The sequence below is a fragment of the Kogia breviceps genome, chromosome 2 (genome assembly GCF_026419965.1).
Source record: "Kogia breviceps isolate mKogBre1 chromosome 2, mKogBre1 haplotype 1, whole genome shotgun sequence".
NCBI classification, from domain to species: domain Eukaryota; kingdom Metazoa; phylum Chordata; class Mammalia; order Artiodactyla; family Physeteridae; genus Kogia; species Kogia breviceps.
The window spans coordinates 25361501-25386818 of NC_081311.1; the positions used below are offsets into that span (position 1 = coordinate 25361501).

General features: G+C 42.6%; 1 protein-coding gene across 9 annotated transcripts in view; it reads left to right on the forward strand.

The window, feature by feature from the left end:
* STN1 (STN1 subunit of CST complex) overlaps window positions 1-24373 on the forward strand; it is a 39642-nt gene extending 15269 nt beyond the window's left edge. For 5 of the 9 annotated variants that reach the window (XM_067024740.1, XM_059054352.2, XM_067024738.1 and 2 more), the window contains 6 exons: window positions 4782-4940; window positions 5902-6025; window positions 7142-7313; window positions 12278-12400; window positions 15003-15075; window positions 23610-24373. In XM_067024740.1, the coding sequence (XP_066880841.1) occupies window positions 4782-4940; window positions 5902-6025; window positions 7142-7313; window positions 12278-12400; window positions 15003-15075; window positions 23610-23767 (809 nt within the window). In that variant the 3' untranslated portion in view covers window positions 23768-24373. Of the gene's footprint in view, window positions 1-4781; window positions 4941-5901; window positions 6026-7138; window positions 7314-12277; window positions 12401-15002; window positions 15076-23609 lie in introns of all 9 variants that reach the window. The other 4 variants (XM_059054351.2, XM_067024741.1, XM_067024744.1 and 1 more) reach the window with 3 other exon arrangements.
* The last annotated feature ends 945 nt before the right edge of the window (window positions 24374-25318 follow it).

Here is a 25318-nt window from a genome sequence, read left to right on the forward strand (position 1 = left end):
TTTTTTTTTTTTGCGGTACTAGGGCCTCTCACTGCTGTGGCCTCTCCCGTTGCAGAGCACAGGCTCCGGACGCGCAGGCTCAGCGGCCATGGCTCACGGGCCCAGTCGCTCCGCGGCATGTGGGATCTTCCCGGACCGGGGCACGAACCCGTATCCCCTGCATCGGCAGGCGGACTCTCAACCACTGTGCCACCAGGGAAGCCCCAGCTGCTTTTCTTGCTCTCATTTCTTTGGTGCTCACTTCCTCCAAGCATACAGGAATGTGAATAGATTACTAGAAGTTTCAGTGTTTCATTTTTACCATGCCAGTTATTCCACAAGTCAAGATAGTTTAGCCTAATTGTTGATCAGGTGAGAATCCCCTTGCTCTGGGCATATCACTTGACCAAAGCTTTTTTGAAAGCTTTTGCCCCGACATGGTTGCCACTAACATCTATGCTCCCATGATCTAAATTTTCTGAAATCTCTAGCTGTTCAAACAAATATGCCAGGAGTTCTAAGACTGATGAGAAGGTAAGATAGGATTCCCTTGAAGTTAGCCATTAAATAATATAAACCAGAAAAGAACTTTAAAATAGTATATTGAACTCATTGACTATAACTGAAACAGCATTTGGAATTTCTTGAGTCTGTTTTAATAGTCCTTAGGTAGTTTTTTGAGTTGTATAAGTTCATAATATTAAAAATATGTATATTGTGCAATAGTGGTGATCATTTTTGGTTCTAGAGAAGCTATGGAGACTGGGGCCTTGTGTTTCTCTGTTTTATAGCATATGCATTATGATGCCATATACACTGGGGTTATTCAGTAAATATTACCTGCTCTGATATCTAACATCTACTATCTGTGTCCTCCTGTTATACGCATGGTAAGAATGTGTAACACTTGGAGTAGTTTCTTCTTTTTTTTTTTTGACATTACCTGTCAGAATCTCAACTTCCTACTTTGACTGTACTGACCAGTGAAATGCTCCTTTGCTTAATTTTCTGAGGTATTTATATTTAGAATTTGGCCATCACTTTCATATAACTTTGGTATTCCTATTTCCTAATTTGGGAACATCTATATCAGTGGCACTACTTAGTTTAGGAAACTTTGTAGATTAGAAAAAACTTAAGGCAGACAACAGGTTTTTGTGCAGATATCTTAGAGGTAGGGAATAAACCTAAAGGCAATCAGATATTTGAACTTTCATATATGTCCAGGGTATTAAAATTATTTGCAGATTTATGGTTGTGGTATTGTCACAATCTTCAATCAGAAGGTGTAGTTTCAATATGCATACTTGTTTTAAACCAAGGGTCAGCGGACTTTTTCTGTACAGGGCCAGACAATAATTGTCTTCTGGTTTGTGGGCCATATGGTCTGCATCTCAACTATTCAACACTGCCATTGTTAACACCAAAGCAACTATAGACAGTACATAAACAAACAAGCATGGTTGTGTTCTAATAAAACTTTATTTACAAAAACAGATTGTGGGTAGATTTGGTCCATGGGCTATAGTTTATCGACTGTTGTTTTCGACATTGTTTTAATTTTCAAAATCAACTCTTTTTTTAAAATAAATGGCAGCAGAAATATTATATGACTCAGTAATTTTGTAGATAAAATGTCTATTAATACTGAAAGTGAGATTTTTAAAATATCTTAAGTAGATGAACAGTCACAGTTGGTAGCCTTAATCAGAAATCGCTTTGAGAATAAAAAGTGAGGGTAAGAGTACAAGGAGAAAGCCTGAAAGTGATTCTCATCATGTTATATATGAAGTAATATTTTAAAATTGTTCCCAACTAGCCCATTCTCTCCTTTTAATTTAATCGCCCTCAGTTTTAAAGCTTTCCACTGGAAAGTGGCCATTGAAGACTAATTTTTTTAAACAAAATTTAGTCTGAGTCAAAATCATGTTCTAGTCAGTTACAGTATAAAAATATATTAACTCCTATAAATGTCACACTGAATGTACCATTTGGACTTAGCTTATGAGAAAAGTTAAGAAAGCTTGGAGCTTAATATTAGAATTTTAAAGAGGATTTATCTTTCAGCATGGAATAGGCTATTTAAAATGAAATTCTGTCAGGCTCCAACTATCTCACTATACTCATTAAATTACACAGCTTGAGCCCTTCTTTTGGCAGTTTGGTTCACCCTTGAAATGAAAGCTGAGCCTCTTTTTCTCAGACCAGCCCTCAGTCTGAATATTTCAGCAGTGCTATATGAAGCATTTCTTGTCACCTATAATGTCTAATGGCAGTGAAATTTATAAATACTTTTAAAATTCAGCCTAAATGGAAGAGGACTTAGGGATAGGAACCCAGACAGAATAACCTTTTAAAAAGTAATACTTGAGTATTTTCTGAAGAAACCCAGTAAGTTGAGTAACATTAATGCTGATTGTGTCTAGATTCCAAGCTATTGGTTACTGGTCTATGCAAAGTTCTCCGAGCTCCTTAGTTGCTGTTTCCCTTACTATAGTCAGTGTGTTAAAAGTAATAACGCCTTTGCACGTTACAGAGCCATGGTTAACTAAGTTGTATTAGATTAAGAAGCACAAAATTTGATCAATAGACCATTATTCATACCATTATAGGAACCCTAGTATATGACAAAGCAGAAATAATACAATAGCAGGAAATAAGTAAGCATTTAACAAATGTTGTTCGTTCAAGTAGATAACAATATTAAAAAAGAGGTAACTGGGCTTCCCTGGTGGCGCAGTGGTTGAGAATCCGCCTGCCGATGCAGGGGACACGGGTTCGTGCCCTGGTCCGGGAAGATCCCACATGCCGTGGAGCAGCTGGGCCCGTGAGCCATGGCCACTGAGCCTGTGCATCCGGAGCCTGTGCTCTGCAACGGAGAGGCCACAGCAGTGAGAGGCCCGCGTACCACAAAAAAAAAAAAAAAAAAAAAGAGGTAACTGTGATTACTGACTTACAATTTACATAAAATAACCCAAAGAAGATAGAGTTGTGTATTTATCACAATAAATATGGGGGTATCTATGTTAAGCTCTTATATGTTAAGCTGTTAAAGCAATGAAAGCTATCATCAGTGACAAGAGGGATAAACTAAAACATTTTTTTCAAACTTTTATGTATTAAAATGAAATCAAATAAACATAAAAAAGAAAGCAGTGGAATGGGGAGAGTGGATGTAATAAGCATAACTGATAAAGCTTCCCTGTATTTTTTTCAGAAATGAACATAAAGTGTTCAAAAGAGATGAAGGGCTTATACATAAAGAAATGCAGAGAGCAGATCATCTTATATAAAAACGCATGGTCTCTCCGGCAATTTAAAAGCAAAAATAAAACATTATAGAATCATTATGTATTTTTTAAGGTGTTAAAAATCCAAATGACTGAAGTCAGTATAGGAGCTGCAAGCCTACACACATTGCTGGTGACACCTTGTAAAAAGAGAAAGGTTTGATTGGAGTTTTTTGGCAAACATTCTGATAATATGTAAGGAACTCTAAACCTGTTTGTACTTTTCTATCCAGTAATCTCCAATGAAAGACCCCAAAGAAAACAAAATTTTTGTCTTGAGGGCTTAATTGTTCATTTTCACAAGTAGCTGACATTTATTGAATGTTTCCTATAGATCTGACATTGCGCTAAGCTCATGATGTAAGGATTAACTAAGATCACACCCAACAGCTCCATATGTGAAGGGGACTGTTAAATCCACATCATAACTGAGGAAACAGGTACAGCGAGGTTAAGCAATCTGCCCAAGGTCACACAGCTAATAAGAAGTGACCTGACATTCAAGCCAGGTCTGTCTGACTCCCTTTACCCAAGCTGACCTCTCAGCCCCATACAGTGCTAGTGATAAAAACCAAAATAAAAAATTATGAAAGAAGGAAGAAATATTTAACGAGATTAGCTGAACAAACTGTGGCATATGAACATGACAGAATGCTATTTTGTTATTTTAATTGCTGAGTTGTATAGATTCTGTGGATACATATGTGTATTTGAAGTGATGCTAGACAGAAAAACAACACAAAATTGTTTACACACATGAGCTATAACCATGGAAAATATAAGTATACTCATGGGACAGTCAGCAGAGAATAAAGAATAAGCAGGAAGGCTCTGGAGTCAGAGACTGCCAGGGTTTGAACTCCAGCTTTGTTGCTAACTAGTTTTACTGTGAGCAAGTTGCTTGACCTCTCTGTGACTCAGTTTCCTCATCTCAAAAATGGGGCTAATAATAAGAGTGGTTGTGAGGATTAGATGCACTGATAGGCTATAAAGTCCTTAGAACAGAGAGAGAGAGAGACAGAAGGTTAGCCTAATTACTCAACAAAGAAAAGTGAGAGAGATTAGGGTGTTGAACACCTTGGTGGAAAATCAAACTCTGGCCAATTTGCCTTCCCCATAAACAACCACAAATGGAGACTCTTGGGCACCTTTCCCCTCAGGCCAGGCCTCTATCTCCCAGCAAGGACACTTAAAGGGTTGTTTAGAGCTATTGCCACCAAACCTGGCTGAACTCACACAGAATTCAGCTCAGGCAGGCATAGAGCCCTTTGCACAGGCGATGCAGCGGTAGGAAAGAAGACATTGGAACTCACCCAGTGGGTTGTCAAGCCTTATGCCTTTTATCCAGTAGAGGATTTCGAAAGATTACGCAGATTTCCTACAGTAGAGCAACCAATCAGAAGGAGAATAAATAAATGTCTCATGTCCATCTTACCACAGACTCTCTCCCAAATGTGGTGGAGTGATTGTGTTTTGCATTTCTCTTCTTCCTTCTGGCCCCAACAACTGCAGCTGCTTCGAGTGCAAGAGAGCTGAGCTTAACCTCACAGCTTAAGAAGCTGCAAGAGACCATTGCGCAGAGAACAAAGGTAGAAATTGGGGACATTATCCGGATCAGAGGTCACATCCGCATGTACAGAGGAGAGCGAGAAATTCATGCCACTGCTTATTGTAAGCACAAGATATCTCTGCCAAATTGGTTGTTATTCTGTGCGTGTGTCCAGTAAACTCATTTAGCGAAAAGTCAAACGTCTGCAAAGTTCAAGTAAAAAGATTTACCTCTAATGAAGGAACAACATGGTTTCTTTAGAAAAGTAGCATTTCTTAATTTTATTTTGAAGAGAGGTAACTATAAATAAATTGGGAAAGAAAACAAGTGATTTATTGTATATGGCTGACACATTTTATTCAATATTTGGACAACATCGTAGAGTCTCTGAGTGTGAATCCATTTAGGAGTTAGTGTTCATAGTCTTCAAAATGATGGAAATTTCTTGAACACCATTGAGTGCATTAACTTTGAAAGAAAACAGCTAATCAAAAGTGTGGGGCTTCCCTGGTGGCGCAGCGGTTGAGAATCCGCCTGCCGATGCAGGGGTCACGGGTTCGTGCCCCGGTCCGGGAAGATCCCACATGCCGCGGAGCAACTAAGCCCGTGAGCCATGGCCGCTGAGCCTGTGCGTCCGGAGCCTGTGCTCCGCGACGGGAGAGGCCACAACAGTGAGAGGCCCGCATACCGCAAAAAAAAAAAAAAAAAAAAAAAAAAAAAAAAAAAAGTGTGACAGTTCTCTGTCATCTGAGTGGTGCCCTTTGTACCGCTCTTGCTGGTTTGTGCTTGGAAATCTCAAGGGCAGCCCAGTTGTCCACCATTGTACCAGATCAGTGAATACACTCACGCGCTTTCTCTAGCCCTGGTCTACTCTGGCCATGCCTGTGTCACTTAGGGTATCGCATCCCCCCTCGCAGGATGACTGGGAACCATTCAGTGCGTTTAGACTGTGATCCTGGGCATCCATGAGGAAGGAGACCCACCAAGTGCTCCGTTTACTGTTGTCCTGGCAGCAATCTGGACATGGGAAAGAACTAATCTCAGTGTAATTTCTGTGGCATGTTTCCCCCTGTGACTTGTTAGATAAAGTGGATGATCCAGCGTGCAACATTCAAATTGCAAGGATGCTTGAGCTGCCCACCATCTACAGGAAAGTTTATGACCAGCCTTTCCGCAGCCCAGCCCTAGAGAAAGAAGAGGCACTGAGGTAAGTTCTGGACTATGACTGCTGAGGATGTGAGCACAGCAATGAGGGCAACCAGTGGGATCCCAGATTCTGGGGTGGGCCTGGGTCCAAATCCTGATCTGTCCACTCACTCACTGTGGGGCTCCGGGCAAGTCTGTCCCCCTCTGGATGCCTCAGTGTCCTCACCTGTAAAGTGAAGGTGTTAATAGTGCAGGCGTTCTAAGGTTTGGTAAGGAAGATATATGTGTAATTGGAGTCTCTGAATTCAGAGTGGAGGGGGGAGCAGAAAAAAATATTTGAAGAAATCATGGATGAAAATTTTCCCAGTTTGATGAGAACTGTAAACTCACAGATCCAAGAAGCTCAATGAACCCCAAGGCAAGAAACCCGAAGAAAACTGCACCAAGGCGCATCATAACCAAAGAAACAATACCAGTCACTCTCAACCAGGGATGATTTTATTCTTTTTCAGGGATGGAAAAATAAACAGGAGGAGTAAGAATGTATTTGTTACTATATGCCTCAAATGACTCAGAGGAGACAGAAATAATCATAGTGGCTGCTGGGCGGGGGGCGGTGGGAGGGGGACTGGAATGAGGATAGAAAGGACACTCTTCACCACGTACCCTTCATTTTTAAAACATATTCAGTATTTACAGATTACATATTCCAAAAAATTATATTAAAAAACCGCAAACTGTAGACCTGTATAAAGTAAAACGTGAAAGTTCTCCATTTTCCTGTCTCCTGCCTCAGTACCATTCCCCAGAGATTACCACTGTGCAGAGGTTGATGTGTGTATCCCGTTAGACGTTTTTCTTTGGTTGCATACACAAGCATGAATATCCACCCATGTATTTTGTGGGTTGTCATTTGCTTCCTTACAAAAATGGCACCGTCCCTTACATACTATTCTGCAGCTTGACTTTTTTCTAAATCTATCACGAATATCAGTTCCTGTAGTTCTGCCTCATCCTTTTAAACAACGACACAGTGTTCACTGGGTGAATTGCTCCTTACGTCAAAAACATGCATCAGTATAGTATTGCACTTGCTAGCTGTTTCAGTTTAACATGCGTCCAAAAGGAACAAAAGTAATAGTTTTCTGCAGGGCTTGTTAAAACTTTTCCCCAGCAGCAATCCAGGCGCCCTGGACCTTGACAGTCTCACGTATCTGCTGAGTGAAAAAGTCAAAGAATTCCTTGTGGAGAACAGAGTGCAAACCTTTTACCAGCAGGAGTTGGAAACGGTGGAGTCCCTGCTGTCCCTTGCCAACCAGCCTGTGATTCACAGCGACTGCTCCGGGCGAGTAAGTGCGGCATGCCCATGTGAGAATTCGAGGCCCCTGCCCCAAATCTACAGCTGGAGGGTGTGGGTGGACATGACTGTGGCATTGAGACTCACAGGGTGTACCCGGAGTATAGAGGTTATGTTGATTCTATTCTGGAAAAGTCACTGACCGCTGAGAATTTGAAAGGAGAATGGACATGCCCTTTTCCCCTCCTTAATCTCATAAAGCTTAATCTTCGGGTAGAAAAAAAAATAGTCTAAGGTTCATAGCACTTAGTACTCACTGAGATGGGTATTTAATGTCAGCAGGAACCAACTGAGGGGGGAATAGATGAGAAGAGCTAAAATTATCCTTCCAAGATTATTTTTTGATCAGCAAGATGATTCTTGAACTCGAACCAAGGTTTTTAATGACTTGTTCTGTCTTTTCCAGAATAAGGTTGATCTATCATGTCTTAGGAGTTTGAATAAAGATCAAGTTGTATTCAGTCTGGTTTATAAGTAAAAATTGCAGGGAATACTCAAGTAATTTTTTATTCATCCTAGAAAGAGCTGTCCTCATTTTTTAACACCCATAGTGTTAGAGGTGAACTCAAGTTGTTTGGTGTCTACTTATTTGCTTGGAATTAAGAATTATCTGAGACTTTGGTTTTAGGCTTTCCTTTTCGTTGCAATTCCTTAGTTTTTTTGTTGCTGTAACATGACTCGTATTTATTTATTTCATTTATTCTACTGGGAATGATCTCTGCTTGAATGTCACCTTCTTGCCCTCCCTGACCTTCTGCTCTGATAGCCACCAGCTTCCTCACTGTGTTATCACTCCGTTTCCACATTTCGTGATAGCACTGGTATTTATTTGTTTGTGCGCCTGTTACCCCGCCAGAATTTAAGTTCTCTTAGAGCAGAGGCTTTGTCTGTCTCATTCTTTGCTCTCTAGAACAGGGCCTAGAACAAGGTTGGCATAAAGTATGCTCTCCACAATTATTTGTTGATTGAAGGAATGAATGGTTTTAAAAATTCAAATAGTCTGGGAGTTCCCTGGTGGTCCAGTGGTTAGGACTCGGTGCTTTCACTGCTTTCGGGGAACTAAAATCCTGCAAGCTGTGTGGCACAGCCAGAAAACAAAACGAGAAAATAAAAGTAGATAAATAAAAAATAAAAATTCTAATAGTCCAGGAAACTGTCTGTTTTTTAAGTTTCCTTCCCATCCTCCTTCCTCCTCCCCTTTCTACAGAGACGAGCACCATTACTAGTCTCATGAGTATCCTTCTGGAGATAATCTGCATATATAAACTAGAAGTAGTTGTATCCCGTTTTTTGCACAAATGGTATCATACTAAACACTATATCTACCTAGGTTTTCATTGGACAGCATATCTTATAGGTCCTTTCCTAGCGATACTTACATATTTGCCACTCTATAATAATCTTTTACTATGTGTATCATAATTTCCTTAAGGGGTCTCTCCATTCCTGGACTGTTTAGATGTTTTCTGGTCTTTTGCCATTACCACCAGGGCTGCCATGAGTACCCTTATGAGGTAACATAGTTATTCTTTGTGGTTATGGTGGAACAGATACCAGGTCCCTGTCCCGACCTCCTAAGCATGACCACTGCTTCTCAGTTTCATTCGTGAACTTGATTATCTCTTCCTGTCCCCAGGCTGTGTGCCCAGTGACCCGCAATTTCATACATGCAGATGAGGGATATTGTTTCAGGAAACACCGAGGTGGGGAGGGTCAGGACTGGCCGCTTTGTTCTGTGCCACCGTTGCTTCTGCACAGTTGTAGCTCCCCAGCTGTCCACTGACAGCAGGAGTGACCTTCTTCCCATTTAATCATTTAGAGGAGGCTCAATGCCAACTCGGCCTCCCAGGACTTCTGACCACTCTCTTGGCATGTTTAGAAGGAAACTTTGAAGCTTAGCAAAGACCACATTCTTCCTGTGAGCCAGCTCTTCTGCGATAATTAAGTAGGGAGAATTGAGGACTAAAAGGCGCCTCCATTCAGAACATTCCAGGGAGGACTTTTGGTGTGATATCTTTTTGAGAATGCTTAGAGCAGAAATTTGTGTCTGCCCGGTACTGTATGTTTAAAAAGAAATGAATATGGCAGTATATCTGTTTTGTCTTTGGAAACTACTTTTCCATCAGTTATGAATTATTCCCTCACATGGCTCTGGTTGGGGAGGTCAGTGTCATTAAATTGAATTCTGTTTAATAGAGCCTGGGAGACCCAGGATGCTTTACAATGATGGTGTAACCTTAGATCGTTTGGCACTTTCTGTAGCCATACAGATGAAAGCTTAACAAAAAAAAATCATTGTGATGTTGTCTTAGCTTAGAGGCTGGGGAGAGTGGGTTTGAATGTTTTCCCCCTTTTTTTCCACAGTGGCCCTTTTTAGCAACTCCAGAAACATAAGCAAACCTTGCAAAACCATTGTTTCTTTGACAACTCGATAAATGTTGAGTTTGTTTGGGAATGAAGACTATATATATATTTCAGAGATCCACCCAGTTCCTGACCTGCCACAAGGAGAGGCCCGCTAAGGCTCAGCCCGTTCAGCCGGTCACTGTTTTTGTTTCTGAAGTTTCGGTTTCCTGAATGGGACAACTCTGTGACTCTGTCATTGCTCTTTAGAAAAAGACAAGAAAGACACACCTCTCGGGCCAGGAAAAACTTATAGCTAGAGGGACGATTGGAGGCTTTATCCTTGAGACTGTGTCTTTATAACCAGCAGTGAATTATGTCCTGAGGTCAGCTGAGGCAAATGTTTTTGGAAAGGAAGCTTCACATATTGTTTATATTTACAGAGAGCCTTTTCTGCTGGGTCCTCCTTGTTCACAGCTGAAACTGCTTTTACTCTCCCAGGCCTCACACCCTCTCTTCCTGCTGCTTGATCTGACTGAAATCTGGGAGGGGGAACTAGGCTTTCTGTATGGTCTGAGGATAACCAAGAGTCATTTTTAATGACAGGAACAATCGTGCAACAACATTTCTAGTCAGTTTCCAATTTATTTCTATATTGGTAAGAGACACAATAAACGCGACCCTTAGGATCCTTATATTAAATTGACCAAAGAAGACGAATCTCCTGAGAATTATGAAGATGAAGTAGTTATAAAGTCATGTAGGGGAGCCTGTGTTGGGTTGAGCGTTCTTTTCCTAAGTGAGAGCACTCACGTATGAAATTTAAAACAGCTTTGCCGGGGCTTCCCTGGTGGTGCAGTGATTGAGAATCCGCCTGCCGATGCAGGGGACACGGGTTCGTGCCCCGGTCCGGGAAGATCCCACGTGCCGCGGAGCGGCTGAGCCCATGAGCCATGGCCGCTGAGCCTGCGCGTCCGGAGCCTGTGCTCCGCAACGGGAGAGGCCACAGCAGTGAGAGGCCCGCGTACCGCAAAAAAACAAACAAAAAAACCCAGCTTTGCCTCAAGCCCCCCTGAATAAAAAGATATGTAACTGAGGATTGCTGGGTGAGGTATTTATTCTGAACACACCCAGATAGCTTTTCTGCCCATGGGAGTCATCAAATATTTCTCAACCTATTCTCCTTTCAGAGAATGGGTGCTGTCATAACCTGGAGTGCTTGTCAACTCTCAGGCCCTCCTGTTCTACTGGCCAGGTTCTCCAGGCCTGTTCTGTTGAGGAAAAACCTAGGCTATTAATTAAGAATGTTAGTCTCTCCTATTCAGCTCAGGAGAGCACATTTATGAAACATCACCCAGATCTGTTAGATTCAAACAGTGCCTGTCTGGGAGGCCTCTTCTAGAAAGCGAAGGTTTCTTTTGGGATGGAACTGTCAATACTTGAGGCCATTTGGGAGTTCCTTTCCACTCCCTGTCACTTTGTGGGAATGTCATCAGCAAATCCCAGGCCTGCTCTCTGTTTCAGCATCTGTGGGTGCTTCCCCAGATGGAGGTCCAGACAGCCTCCATAAGGACCTTCCATTAGAGGAGTAGGACTGTGCCTTCAAACACTCTTTTGGAAGCTTTGCCACGTTTCTCTGGCACTCTGATCTTTCTAGTATCTTGATATATTTCTGTCACGTTACAAATGGATCTGTTCCTTGAAGGACAGTTATTACTTACCACTTCCTTTGTTTTAGGAATGAACCGAAAATCCCTAATGGAATAATTAGAAGGATATCGCCTACCTATATGGGGTATTTCCCCAGATTGCACACATATTTTCTCCGTCACCCACTGTGTGTCAGGGAGCGGGTGGCCGAGATGAGTCCCCAACTCAAGAAGCACACAGTCTAGTTAACCATGAGAGGACATAGCTGAAAACCTGGCCTCCTTGAAATAAGAAGCAGGATGACCTGGTAACCTCTCTAGGCAAACTTGACTCTTAGAGAAGGGAAGGGATACTGAAATTGAGGAGAGAGCAAACTGACAGCAGTAGAGGCTCCTTCCTTATGGCATTCTTGCTTCCCCTAGGGCCCTGTCCACCTTCAGCCCATGGACCCTCCCCTTTGTCAGATCTCTGCACAGCTGTTTGTCTCCACTGTCCTACATTTAAAATAAGGAGTCTATTTAATACTCTCTATGTGCTGGAATCCCCAACTTATTATTTCAATGTGTGTAAAATTATTTGATGTCCGTAGGAAGAAGTTGTATATATGGCCAGAATTTTAATGAAAAAAGTGAGCCAGTAGGTATAGAATTTTTGACTCTGTATAAGAAATAAATCAAAGATTGTCATTTTGATATTTCCGTTTTATATCATTGAGTTAAATGAATTAAACATACAAAAAATCATAACCAAGGTGTGGAACAGTTATCGAGTGTGATTCTGCCAGAGCAAACTTCCCAATCCTCCTTAAATACCATCCTGCTAGGCCCGTGCATACCTGAATCTTTTTGACTCAGCAGATAAAAAGCCTGTTGGGTTAATTTATAACCAGTCGGTCTAGGGAGTTGCCCTCAAGTGCTGTAAGACGGAACTTATTTCTTTTCTTCTTTTTTTTTCTTCCTACAGGTGGATTTTAAGAATGACACCACTTCCAAGGCAATTCATAGTATATTTAGGAATGCTATAAAGCTGCTACAGGAAAAAGGACTTGTTTTCCAGAAAGATGGTGGTTTTGATAACCTATTCTATGTAAGAGACCTGCAACTTAATTTTTTTTCTTAGCTTTAATTGCAAATATATTTATTACTTACGATTGTTTATTTACTGTTTTTTAAAAATCAGTCATTAGGAGGTACATAAAGTAAGGAGTGAAAGTTGGCCCGTATCTTTCCTCAAGATACCGCTTTTAACAGTACAGCCTTCGGCACACATATAAATATATGCTCCTGTTACCAAAAAAATGTGATCACGCTAAATCAGGATTTCTCAACTTCAGCACTGTTTGAGCCAGATGATTCTTTGTTGTGGGATGTTGTCCTTTGCATTGTAGGATATTTGGCACATCGTTGGCCTTCACCTACTAGATGCCAGTAGCAGCACCCCCAATTGTGGCAACCTAAATGTCTCCAGACATTGCCAAGTGTCCCCTGAAACAGTTGAGAACCACTGCTCTAAATAATGCTGGACAACTTTTTGGGGTACCAAAATAGCACATCACAGCCATTTTCCATATTAGTCCTTATAAATCTATCTCATTCTTTTTGACATCTGCATGGTTTTCCATATTGTGGGAGCTTGCCATAAATTGTTTAACCACTTATCTCTGATGGACATTTATATTGTTTCCAACTCTTGTCCTCACATATAGTGTTGCTACGTCTGTTTTTTTGTGGACTTATGTAAGTATTTCCATAAGATTGACTCTTAAAAGAGGAATTGCTGGAGTAAAAAGGGCATGTACCTTTAAGCTTTTGATTGCCTTCTCCAAAAGTGGTACCAATTAACATTCCCACCAGGGGTACAAGTGCTTGCCTACCTCATACTTTGAGTTAGAAGTTCACCTCTCACGGCCTACCTTTAATATTGGAGGAACCAAGCTGATACTGATGTTGTTATCGATATTGATGTCCACTTTAGTAGCATAGATGTAGCTTCAGCTGTGAGCGATTCTCCTGAAGACAGATCAGAACTCAGAGATCCCAGAAGCCTCATTCTTTACAGGCATGATTCCTGAGGGGAAGCTTTCCTTAATAGCACATTTTCTTGATGTTGATTAACTCTAGTGATTCCCCATTTTAGAACATTAAAAAAAACAAAGATATGTTTTAAATACTATTTAAATAACTTCTAAAAAGGATATTCCATTCCGTATAAGGGTGAGGGCAACCCCCGCCCCCCCTTCCCAAGATGGTCAGGACTGGTGGGAGCTGGTTGCTTCTTGTGGGGTTAGAGAAGCTCATGCTGGGCAGCTCACCCTAACACCCTCCCACCCCCACCCACACCCTCACATCGTCCCCCAGGAGGCTCTGCGTGGCCTCCTGGGTCAGTAGGAAGCCGCTCTTCCTGAGGAACAGCAGACCATGGGCAGCAGTCCAGGGGTGAGGTGTGGCAGGGCTGGGGCACTTCCTCCTGTGAATCAGTCTGAGCTGGAATGGGGTGATCCAGCTGTAATAGCTCTATTTTCCTCAGCAGAGCCACCCTCCTTCTCTGACTTCACTCCCCTCCTCTTCCTCAACCCTGGCTCCTAGGTTTCTGTTTTCCTGAGGGCATAGCCTCAGGGACAGAGTTATCTTCTCTCTGTATAGTGCTTTCCAGCTTTCAGCAGCTTCCCAACACCCTGTAAGTCCAGAGAAGGGTCCTTATCAGAATCCCCTTTCTTAAATCTCATTCCAAGTCCATCAGTCCAAGGAGCATTCCTGACATACGTGTTTGTTTGCGTACTTTTTTTTTTTTCCTCCTTTGGTTCTTCCTTTTTTCCCCTTCCTTTCTTCCTCTTTTTTCCTTTCTTTCTCTTTGATTTTAGATTTACTGTTGAACATGAAGGTGAAAGCCATTTGATGGCTGCTTCCCTCTTTCCGGAGCTGGCTGAGAAAGGAACCTTGGTTCTGTTTGCCTTTGAGAACAGACAGTGTTTCCATTTATAAGCTAGATTTACTCTCTTGCTAGCTATGCCTTACAGTTTTATTTCTTTTGTTTTTTTCCGTATGGTTGGGTGAAGGAATGTGAAACCCAAGACAGAAAAGAAGAAACACAAGAGGAAAGAGTCCTCGGGTTTGATCACTTGTGCCTCCCTCAAGAATATAATGAATAATATAAATTTTGTTAATGTGTTATGAATATTTAAGAAGAAAGTTGCTCCTTGAAAGCAAGGGATTCCAGCTTTTCTTTCTATCATGGCCCCAGTAAACCACCTCCCGAGAGAATATACCTGTGGGTAGACTTCAGAGCAGTGAGCTACTTAGGGACAGAACTGGTTTAACAACTGGCCAGGTATCAAAAACGACACTCATTGTTGGAGTAGGGATGAGGATTGTTATGAAATCTTTAGGGCTTCCCTGGTGGCGCAGTGGTTGAGAGTCCACCTGCCGATGCAGGGGACGTGGGTTTGTGCCCCGGTCCGGGAGGATCCCACGTGCTGCGGGGCGGCTGGGCCCGTGAGCCCTGGCCGCTGAGCCTGCGCATCCGGAGCCTGTGCTCCGCAACGGGAGAGGCCACAACAGGGAGAGGCCCGCGTACTGGGAAAAAAAAAAAAAAAATCTTTAGAAACTATCCTGAAGACTAATTTGGGAGTCTGGATGACACAACCTCTGTTTTACTTAACATTTCTTTCCGAACTCTTTTTCCTATTTAGGTAACCAGAGAAGACAAAGAATTGCACAGAAAGATCCACCAGATCATTCAAGAAGACTGCCAGAAACCAAATCGTAAGTGGTGTAATGTACATGTGTCTCGGTGCCCTGCAGGGGGCTGCTTCCTCCCAGAGAGCACTAGATGGAGAGTCAGGAAACCTGGGGCCTTTCCCAGTAACAACTTGGAAGCATGACTGGTCAGGATACCTGCCCTCTCTGAGCCTCAGACTCCTCCTTTCTAAAGTGAGCGTTAGCCTTGCACAGTTGTTCTGACATGGGCCACCCGTAAGAGTCAACCTTGGAGCTTTTTTGAACATACAACACTCAGGTCCCACCCCTAGGGATTCTGATTCACGAGGGGCTGGGATGGCGGTTAGACAGGTGAGCTCTTCAAGTGATTCTGATACAGCAAGGTAAGCTGTTAGGCTAGGACTTTTTAACATCTTTCTGGTTCCGTGTCCTCTGTAATTTGTGTTATTTCTTGCTCCACTCCTCCTTCTTGCCTCTGAACTGAAACCTGACATTTTCCTCTCTTCTAACATCAAGTTCTTCAAGGTTGGGAGGAATGGTTCTAGACAATACAGTTTGTGAACAGTGTAATTCAGTCATCTTGAAACCTGATAATTTGCAAAAGAAATGGTTGAGAAAATAGTTGGTTTTAGTGGAGTTAGGTCAGCCCCTAGTGGTTAGAAACTCAAACTGTAGAGAGTCTGACAACAGACATTACCATTTTCATACCAGTTAGAAAGAGAAGAAAGCATTAGTCTATGTTTAAATCCTGCGTAAACTGATCGCTCTTAAAGGTGACTTTTCAAAGTCTACCTTTTGCAAACATGTGCTATCAACAAATGTTGGCATATGTCAACAAATGACGCCAGAAGAAAAGTGGAAAGGCTTGATAATGAGCACAGGCCTCCTCATTCTGCTTTCTTTCTCTACCGGGAGGTCCACCTCCAGTCCTTAAAGCCCATATATCCCTGGGGCCTGGACCTGTTCCAGGCTGAGTCAGCAGGTGGAGCTGGGCCAGATCTCCAGCCCTGATGTTTATGGTATGCAGCCTTATTTAGCTTTTAAGGACCCATGAAGTCACCTCCCAGAGTGGTGTGACAACAGCTCTTAAAATAAACTGAAAGCAATCTATTATTTTAATGCAAGGTTTCTAACAATTGTTCACTTCATTCAGAACAGGAGGGTAAATATCCTTTAGTTGGGGGAGAAACCACCTATCCACAATTTAAGGAGCTTTTTAGAGCTGTGAGATGTGGGATTCTTCAACCCAGAAGGGATGAGAGGAGAGGCTGGTCCCCAGGTGACATTCCTGCACTCATGGTAGTCCCATGCCATCTGGCTAGATTCTTATTTTGATGTGTATTAGGAACAGGGTGGGTTAAAGTAATCCTAGGGCCTGCTGAAGCAAATGAAAGCAATTCACACTTCATTTCTTAGGAGAACCAAACAGCCTTGGTGACCTGAGGGTCTGTAAAGTGGCAGGTTTTATATCCACTTCTAATCCACAGGCCAGCTCCTGCTTTGGTGAGTGTGTGTCAAGGTGGACAGGCTCTGCTACTCAGGCTGTAAACGGGAGCCTCTAAAAAACATAAGCCAATTCCCTGGAACTAGTGAACTCCCAGGAGACAAATTCTGGAGCATGAGTAACTGAGAATACCAGTAAACATACCTTGTAGGAACTGTCAGAGTCTGTTGCAACCACCCCTTTTCATAAGAAGTACCTATGACATTAAAAAATTATTCTGAATAATGTATGCACAGGGTAAAAAGTCAAAAAGTACAAAAACACACACAGAAAAAGTGAGACTCCCTCCCAACACTGAGCCCCAGGCTCTGTGTTCCCCATTCCAAAGGCAGTGGATGTTACTAGTTTCTGGCATATCCTTCTAGAGATGTTATATTCACTTATAAACATGTTTGTATAGTTTATCCTTTCTAAAAAACATAAGTAAAGCTTAGCATACAATACTCAGTGTTTTATACCTTGTATTTTAAATCTAACATTGGCTTCCAGTGGTCACTCAGCAACAGTATGTGTAAAAGTACCTGTCTTTTTAATGGCTGCACAGTATTCCAGTATATGTATTGATAGATATTGGACCATTTATTTAATTATTCCTACTGAACCTTTAGTTTGTTTCTAACCTTTCAGTATGAAACATAGCATTGAGTTTTCCTTGGCAGGATGATTGGTAGGAGAACTTAAAACCTTTAGTCACTTATGAATATTTCAGCAGAGCGTAAACCTACAATAATGGAAGGATTATAAACATGGGCCAGTTTTAGGTCCCTAAAGCACTGATATAGGGTTTGTCTGAAGATGGGCCGCATGGCATATTTGTGAAGAGCTGGGCTCTGGAGCCACCTTGCTTGGGTTTGAATCCCAGCTCTGCCACTTTGTAGCTGTGTGACCTTGAGCAAGTCTGTGCCTCAGTTTCTTTATGCGCAAAGCAGGGATAATAATCGTACCTACATCGTGGGTTGTGATCAGGATGAAATAAATTGGTGTTTTATGAAACTCTTAGGAATATGGCAGAGTAAGAACACCAAGAATCCTTCCCTCCACTTAGACAACAATTGCATCTGTCTGATGTAGCCATTTTGGAACTCTGGAGTCTATCAAGGCTATCAACTTCCAGAGGAAGGTTTGGACAATAAATTGGGGTTAATTTCAGTCAATTTTCAGATCTTAGTAGCAGCTACTCATCCCCCATCCCCAGCTACATGGCAGGCGGCTGTGCATGTGTTTCTGGAGCAGCTTGTACAGAGTTTGTGGGAGCTAGCGGGGACAAAAAGGACCCAGTCCTCCATGTATCAGGGATTTGTGCTCTGATCACCAGTTGCTGCTTCTGATCACAGAGGGGCAGGCAGAGAGGTGGGTGGCCATTGTTGTACTTCCTCCCATTGTTGTAAGCTCCTCACGCAACAGCTGAAGTGACTTCCAGGGGATTTAAAAGACTGACACCCTTTTTAAAAAAAAAAATAACCCTTCATTTCTCTTTTTTACCCCTTTTGGAGCCAGAAAAGAAAGATAGAACATTCAAAAGCAATTGCATATATGGGGAAAATTAGAAAGCAACCACACATGCCCAGGGAAAGGCACAGGCTCAGAAATAGACCTGAGAAGACCTTAGGTTTCCATCTCAGGCTGCTCCTTGGCACAGAGACAGCCTACAACAACCAAAAAATAAAAATAAAATAAAATAACAAAAAGCAGCAAACACTACAGAAGGTGAAGAATCTAATCTCCAGAGTTACCACATTATTAGATTCAAATGTCCAGTTTTCAACTAAAAATGAAAGACATTCAAAGAGACAGGAAACTATGGCCCATTCAAAGGGAAAAAAAAGCAACAGAAACTGTCCCTGAAAAAGACCTGATGGCAGATTTATTACCCAAAGACTTTGAAACAGTTGTCTTAAAGATGCTCAAGAAAATAATGGGTGAACAAAATAGAAAATATCAATAAAGAGATACAAAAACTAAAAAGAAACCAAAATGAAATTCTGAAAAGTACAGCAACTGAACTTTTCACTTCAGTAACTGAAGTGAAAAGTTTTCTCACTTCAGTAACTGAAGTGAAAAGTTTACCAGTGATTCAAAGGCAGATTTGAGCAGGAAGGATCTGAAGAAAAGTGAACAGAACCTAAAGAACCTGTGGGACATCATCAAATGGATGAACATATGCATTGTGGTAGTCCCAGAAGAAGAGAAAAAGGAGCAGAGAGAATATTTGAAGAAATAATGGCTGAAAACGTCCCTAATAGGATGAAGGACATGAATATAAACATCCAAGAAGCTCAGTGAACTCCAGTTAAGATGAACTCAAAGAGACCACACCAAGACACATTATAATCAAACTTTTGAGAGTCAAAACAGAAGAAAGAATCTTGAAAGCTACAAGAGAAAAACAACTCGTCACATCAGTAAGATGATCAGATTTCTTATCTGAAACTTTGGAGGCTGGAAGGCAGTAGGCTGATATATTCAAAATGCTAAAAAAAAAAAAAAAAACCCTGTAAACCAAGAATCTTAGGAGCCTAATACATTTAAAAGAATTATTAGTCTGTGTTCTTGGGCACAGTGTATCAAGTTGTGGTTTTGTGACATCAACAACTGAAAGGGGTGGGGACAGAGCTGCAAAGGAGAAGGAACAGAGGTTTTATATATGATTGAAGTTAAACTAGAATAAATTCACATTAGAGTGTTATAACTATAGGATGCTAAATGTAATCCCTGTGGTAACCACAAAGAAAATGGCTCTAGAATATACACAAAAGGAAATTTTAAACATTTCACTATTAAAAAAATCAACTAAACACAAAAGAAGACAGTAATGCAGGAATTGAGGGACCAAAAGCTATAAGGCATATAGAAAACAAATAGCAAAGTGATAAAAGTAAGTCCCTCTTATCAGTAATTAGGTTAAATGTAAATGGATTGAACTCTCCAATCAAAAGACAGAGATTGGCAGAATGGATTGAAAAAAAAAAAACCCGAGAACTCCAACTATATGCCAACTACAAGAAACTCACTTTAGATCCAAAAGCACAGATAGGTTGAAAGTGAAAGGACAGAAAAATATATCCCATGCAAATAGTAACCAAAAGAGAACAGGGACAGTTATACTAGTATCAGACAAAATAAACTTTAAATTAAAAATGTTGCAACAGGGCTTCCTTGGTGGCATAGTGGTTAAGAATCTGCCTGCCAATACAGGGGACACGGGTTTGATCCCTGGTCTGGGAAGATCCCACGTGCTGCAGAGCAACTAAGCCCATGCGCCACAACTACTGAGCCTGCGCTCTAGAGCCCACAAGCCACAACTACTGAGCCTGAAAGCCACAACTACTGAGCCCACGTGCCACAACTGCTGAAGCCCATGTGCCTAGAGCCCGTGCTCTGCAACAAGAGAAGCCACTGCAGTGAGAAGCCTGCTCACCCCAACGAAGAGTAGCCCCCGCTCACCACAACTAGAGAAAGCCCGCGCACGGCAACGAAGACCCAACACAGCCAATAAATAAATAACTAAATTTTTAAAAAAATGTTGCAGGAGACAAAAAAGGACATTATATATTAATAAAAGGTTCAATACAGCCAGAAGACATAGTAATTTTAAACATTTTGTACCTAATGATGGGCCGTCAAAATATATGAAGCAAAAACTGATGGAATTGAAAGAAGTAAATAGTTCTATGATAATAGTTGGAGATTTCAGTATCCCACTGTCAATTATGGATAGAACAACTAGACAGAAGATAAGGAAACAGAGGACTTAAATAACACAATAAATCAGCTAGATCTAATAGACGCACACAAAAGACTACCTGACAACAGCATACAACATGTACATGGGACCTTTTCCAGGAGAGACCACTAATTAAGTCTCAATAGATTTTAAAAGGTAGATATCATACAAAGTATCTTCTCTGACCAGCATCTTCTGAAGTTAAAAGTCAATAACAGAAGTAAAACTGAAAAATTAACAAATTTGTGGGAATTAAACAACACACTCTTCACCAGTAGACTAAAGAAGAAATCGTGGGAAATTAGAAAATACTTAGAGATGAATGAAAACAAAAACACAAAGTACCAAAACTTCTAGGACACAGAAGAGCTTTGTATGAAGGGAACTTTATAGCTAAGAACACTTATATAACTTTACAATTTAAGGAACTAGAAAAAGAAGAAGAAAGTAACTCAAAGCTAGCAGAAGGAGGGAAATAATAAAGATTAGAGCACAAATAAATGAAATAGAGAATAGAAAAACAATAGAGAAAATCAGTGAAACCAAAAGTTGGTTCTTTGAAAAGATCCCTAAAATTGCCAAACATTTAGCTAGGTACACTAAGAATAAAAAGAGAAAACTCCAGTTACTAAAATCAGAAACGAAAATGAGGACATTAGTACTGATTCTACAGAAATAAAAAGGATTATAACAAAGTACTGTAAACAATTGTACACCAACAAATTGGATAACCAGGTGAAATGGAAATTCCTAGAAACACAAAACCTACCAAGAGTAAATCCTGAAGAAATAGAAAATCTGAATAGATACATAGTAAGGAGATTGAATCAATAATCCAAAATCTCCCAACAGGGCTTCCCTGGTGGCGCAATGGTTGAGAGTCCGCCTGCCGATGCAGGGGACAAGGGTTCGTGCCCCGGTCCGGGAAGATCCCACATGCCGCAGAGCGGCTGGGCCCCTGAGCCGTGGCCACCGAGCCTGCGTGTGCGGAGCCTGTGCTCCGCAAAGGGAGAGGCCACAACAGTGAGAGGCCCGAAAGAAAAAAAAAAAAAGCAAGAAAAATCTCCCAACAAAGAAAAGCCTTGGACCTGATGGCTTCACTGGTGAATTCCAAACATTTAAAGAACTAACCCCAATCCTTCTCCCCACGTGAATGGAAGGTCACTTTGTGAACAGCCTTACCAGACAATCCTCGACGGCAGAGTGGCCTTTGTGAAGAAGTAGTTTAAGGCCTTTGGGGCAGTCAGCATTGCTGACCACATATGCCTATAAGTCACCTTGAGCCCTGAGCCTGAGCACCCAGGTCTTAAAAGAACTAAGATCACAAGCTGAGCAGTGCTGAAATTCCCAGTGCTTCCTCTCTGCCATGTGCAAGCCCAGTTTGGTTGGAGTCCTTCACCCTCCGTCATCAACCCTTCCTCTCGGGAGGAGCCAAAGCTTCTTTAGAGCAGGGACAAGGTTATGTGCATCTTCTTAGGTTATGGGTATGATGATAGAATCATAGTAATTCTCCATGGAAGAAGCCCCCACCATGGGTCTCCTTTCACCCACACAACCACGAGTGAAGTGGATGCTTTTCTTCCCATTTAACAGAAGAGGGTGCGGACTGAGAGACCGGGACCACTTTGCCCCAGTCACAGAGCCAGCATTTTTATTCGGGTCCTTTGGACTCCAGAGTCAGCTCTCTGTCTGAAGTCTGTACTTGCTCCTCCTTGCTCAGCGCTGCCCATGCAGTAGGTGTTCAGGAAATCTTGATCGAATGAATGTTGAAGAAATAGCCTGGAAATGTGGAGGCCAGGGGAGGTGGCGAGTTTCCCAACAGTGACCCAGTCGGGAGGAATAATGAGTTGACTAGCCACTAGAGGTCAGAATTTGCAAGTCTTTGTTAGCCCAGGACCACTGCCTGTGAGCATCCCTGACCCTTAGCGCTGGGAAGGACCTCAGAGGTGCCCCCCAGCCCCACTCCCCGTGGGTCAGAAAACTGAGGCTTAAAGATACAGTGACTTGCCCAAAGCCACAGAGGTGCACAGTATCCCAGCCATGCTTTGCCCATCACCACAGCCCCTCTTTGAGGACTTTCCTGGAGCCTAAAGCCTTTTATCATCTGAAAACAACATTCAGTGACTGTGCAGAGCACTAGTGGGCCAGATGCTGGGGATGCGGCGGTGAGAGGCCTGGCCCTGTGAATGGGGCTTTGGTGGAAACTGGGGAGGGTTTGTTTCCAGGAATGAGGTTTGACTTTGACTCGATGTTACAAATAAATTTGACATCATCCCCTAGTAAATTATATAATTTTATTATAAATTTTATTTCAACTATACATATACATATTTAATTGAATATAAAATTTCTCAATCTTCATCATACCTAAAATGCAATACATTCTGTAATCTCATACTCTAGTCTGTTTGGTAAGAAAAGAATGCTAGCCACAACCCACTAAATTGATTTCATGATCTTCTAGTGGTCATAGCTTCAGTGTGAATACCACTGCTCCAAATCATTGATTTCAACTAGGAAAGCGGTCACTCGTCCTGAACTGCTACGAATGGTCTCATTTGTTTTGGGTAGAGGGTGGGAGGTTCCTAGAATACAGCCGCCACAGGCAGACTTTTTGGAAGCCTAGGCAGAGAGGAGTGAGAACAGGCCAAAGGTCACCACCGCAGTCCCACCGTCCAGGATTTACAGAAGGAATATGGAGGCTGCTGCAAGCCGGCTCTGCTGTCAGCCACAAGAGGGCTCCCGCCTGGGAAGCTAGGGGGTTAGAACTGAATGCATGTGCTCGTACGTGTAACTTCATTAGAGAAAAAAGCCTATCAAGCACTAAATCCCCACTGGGTTATGAGTATAAAATTATTGATTGGGATTCCTGGAAGGTTGAAGGCCTGCATCCCCGAGCAGCGGTCCATGGCACAGACCTGAGAACAGGTGTTTTGGTTCGTTCTCACTGATAAGCTAGGCCAGTGCATCTCCCACTTTAATGTGCATAAGAATCATCTGGGGAGGGCTTCCCTGGTGGCGCAGCGGTTGAGAATCCGCCTGCCGATGCAGGAGACACGGGTTCGTGCCCTGGTCCGGGAAGATCCCACATGCCGCGGAGCAACTAAGCCCGTGAGCCATGGCCACTAGGCCTGCGCGTCCGGAGCCTGTGCTCCGCAATGGGAGAGGCCACAACAGTGAGAGGCCCGCATACCGCAAAAAAAAAAAAAGAATCATCTGGGGATCTTATGAAGCTGCAGGTTCTGATCCAGGAAATATGAAGAAGGACTTCCATTTAGAGGTGAGGACAGGGGAGAGAGAGGAGGGTCTGACAGGTGTGTCCAGGCTTAGCCAACTCCCTTTTTCCTGCAGACGTGGAGAAGGGCTGCCACTTCCTGCACATCCTGGCCTGTGCTCGCCTGAGCCTCAGCCCAGGCCTGAGTGAAACTGTGCTGCGGCAGGTGCTGGAGCTCTTGGAGGACCAGAGTGACATCGTCAGCACCACAGAGAACTACTACACTGCGTTCTGAGGAGAGGCCGGCAGGCAGCACGAGTGGAGCGGGGGAGGGGGCGAAAACGGGTGGCATTCACTCCCGGGCTCTGACTTTAACATCGTGCTGAGGCTTATAGGTCTGGTGACAATTATCTCATAATAAACTATGAAATATGGTAATTTGAATAATGGAATTTGGCATGGATTCTGGAGGCTGCCTTCTGCCTGCTGTATCCTGGGATAAAAGACTTAGCCACGACATACAAGAAAACCCTCCTCATTGGCCTCCTGGCTGGACCAAGCATCACTCACAGAGCAGAAGAGGAAGAAACAGTGTTGATAGCTGAACTGGTTGGAGGCTCCGTTGTGGTAAAGGGGCATCCCGTGGAGAAGGCGCTTGTACCGCGGGAGCTGAAGAGCATACAGATGGCCAGTTCAGACACTTTTTAAAACTTCAGACTATCAGGTACTTTCTTGGTGTATCTTGATGGTTAAGAACCTGGTGTGGAGGACTAGTTCTCCCTGGATGAGTGTCGCTGACCTACAATTTCTGTGGGTCAAACACCAGTGATGGGTCCAGAGTCTTGGGTTGAATTCTGTCTACAGACCAACGCATCCATGGGAATAAACAGGATCCAAGGCATGGCTCTGTATTTGTCATTTTCCTTCTGAATCAAAAGGTGTTTCAGTACATTTCCCTGTGCTTGAGGACACTATGACTAAATCCATTATCCCTTAATACCCTGAAGTTCTTGGCAGAGGCTGCTGACCGATTACTTGGCAGTGGTAGATGTTATTTTCAAGGTTACCATTGAACGTGCAGGATGTCCTGACACCATCCAGACACTCAGTATTTGCCCAGACAGGTGATGGGTCATGCTTTTGCTTGGGATGACAAGGTAAAGGGAAAACATCTGAGGTATGTAATAGGCTTGTTCTTACAGGACGATGACAAATCCAGCCAGCGAAAAGAACGTTTGGAGAAAGATTTGGCGTTAATTACAGTCATTTCACAAGAGACACGTCTGACTTTGGCTGCTGCATTTGCACTTGATGTATACGCTTTTAGTGGCTCTGCTGGAGAGCCTGCAGGCCTGGCGCGTTGCTCTGCTCTGTGTGGAAATGGAGTGGCTTTACACTTAGAAATTGGCTGTAGCTCCATATGTCAGACCAAAAGCCAGTACCGACAGATTACTTCCTGCTTTGGACTTTTCTGACTTGACCTAAACCTCTGTGCCTGGTTGCTAACAGCATTTACCCAGAAAGCTGCCCCGTGTTGAGAAGGGTCCCTGTAGAACAGAGTTTACCTGGAATGACATCCCAGTAGTTCTTCCGTGAGGTCGGCAGCTGATCCATATTGAATACATCTCAGATGACTGGAGCTGCCGGGAAGGAGTCTTGTATCAGAACATAAAAAGGGCACATCCTTGCCCACAGCCGTCCCACTTCTCGGGTTTATCCCAAGGAGATGATCACATAGAAGGGAGAGGGTGAATGCACATGATGCCTGTTGCTGTGTAATTTAAAATTCCGTAATTGGGAAAAATATTTGTCTACAGAGGAAAATTAATTATGGTAATGTACACTA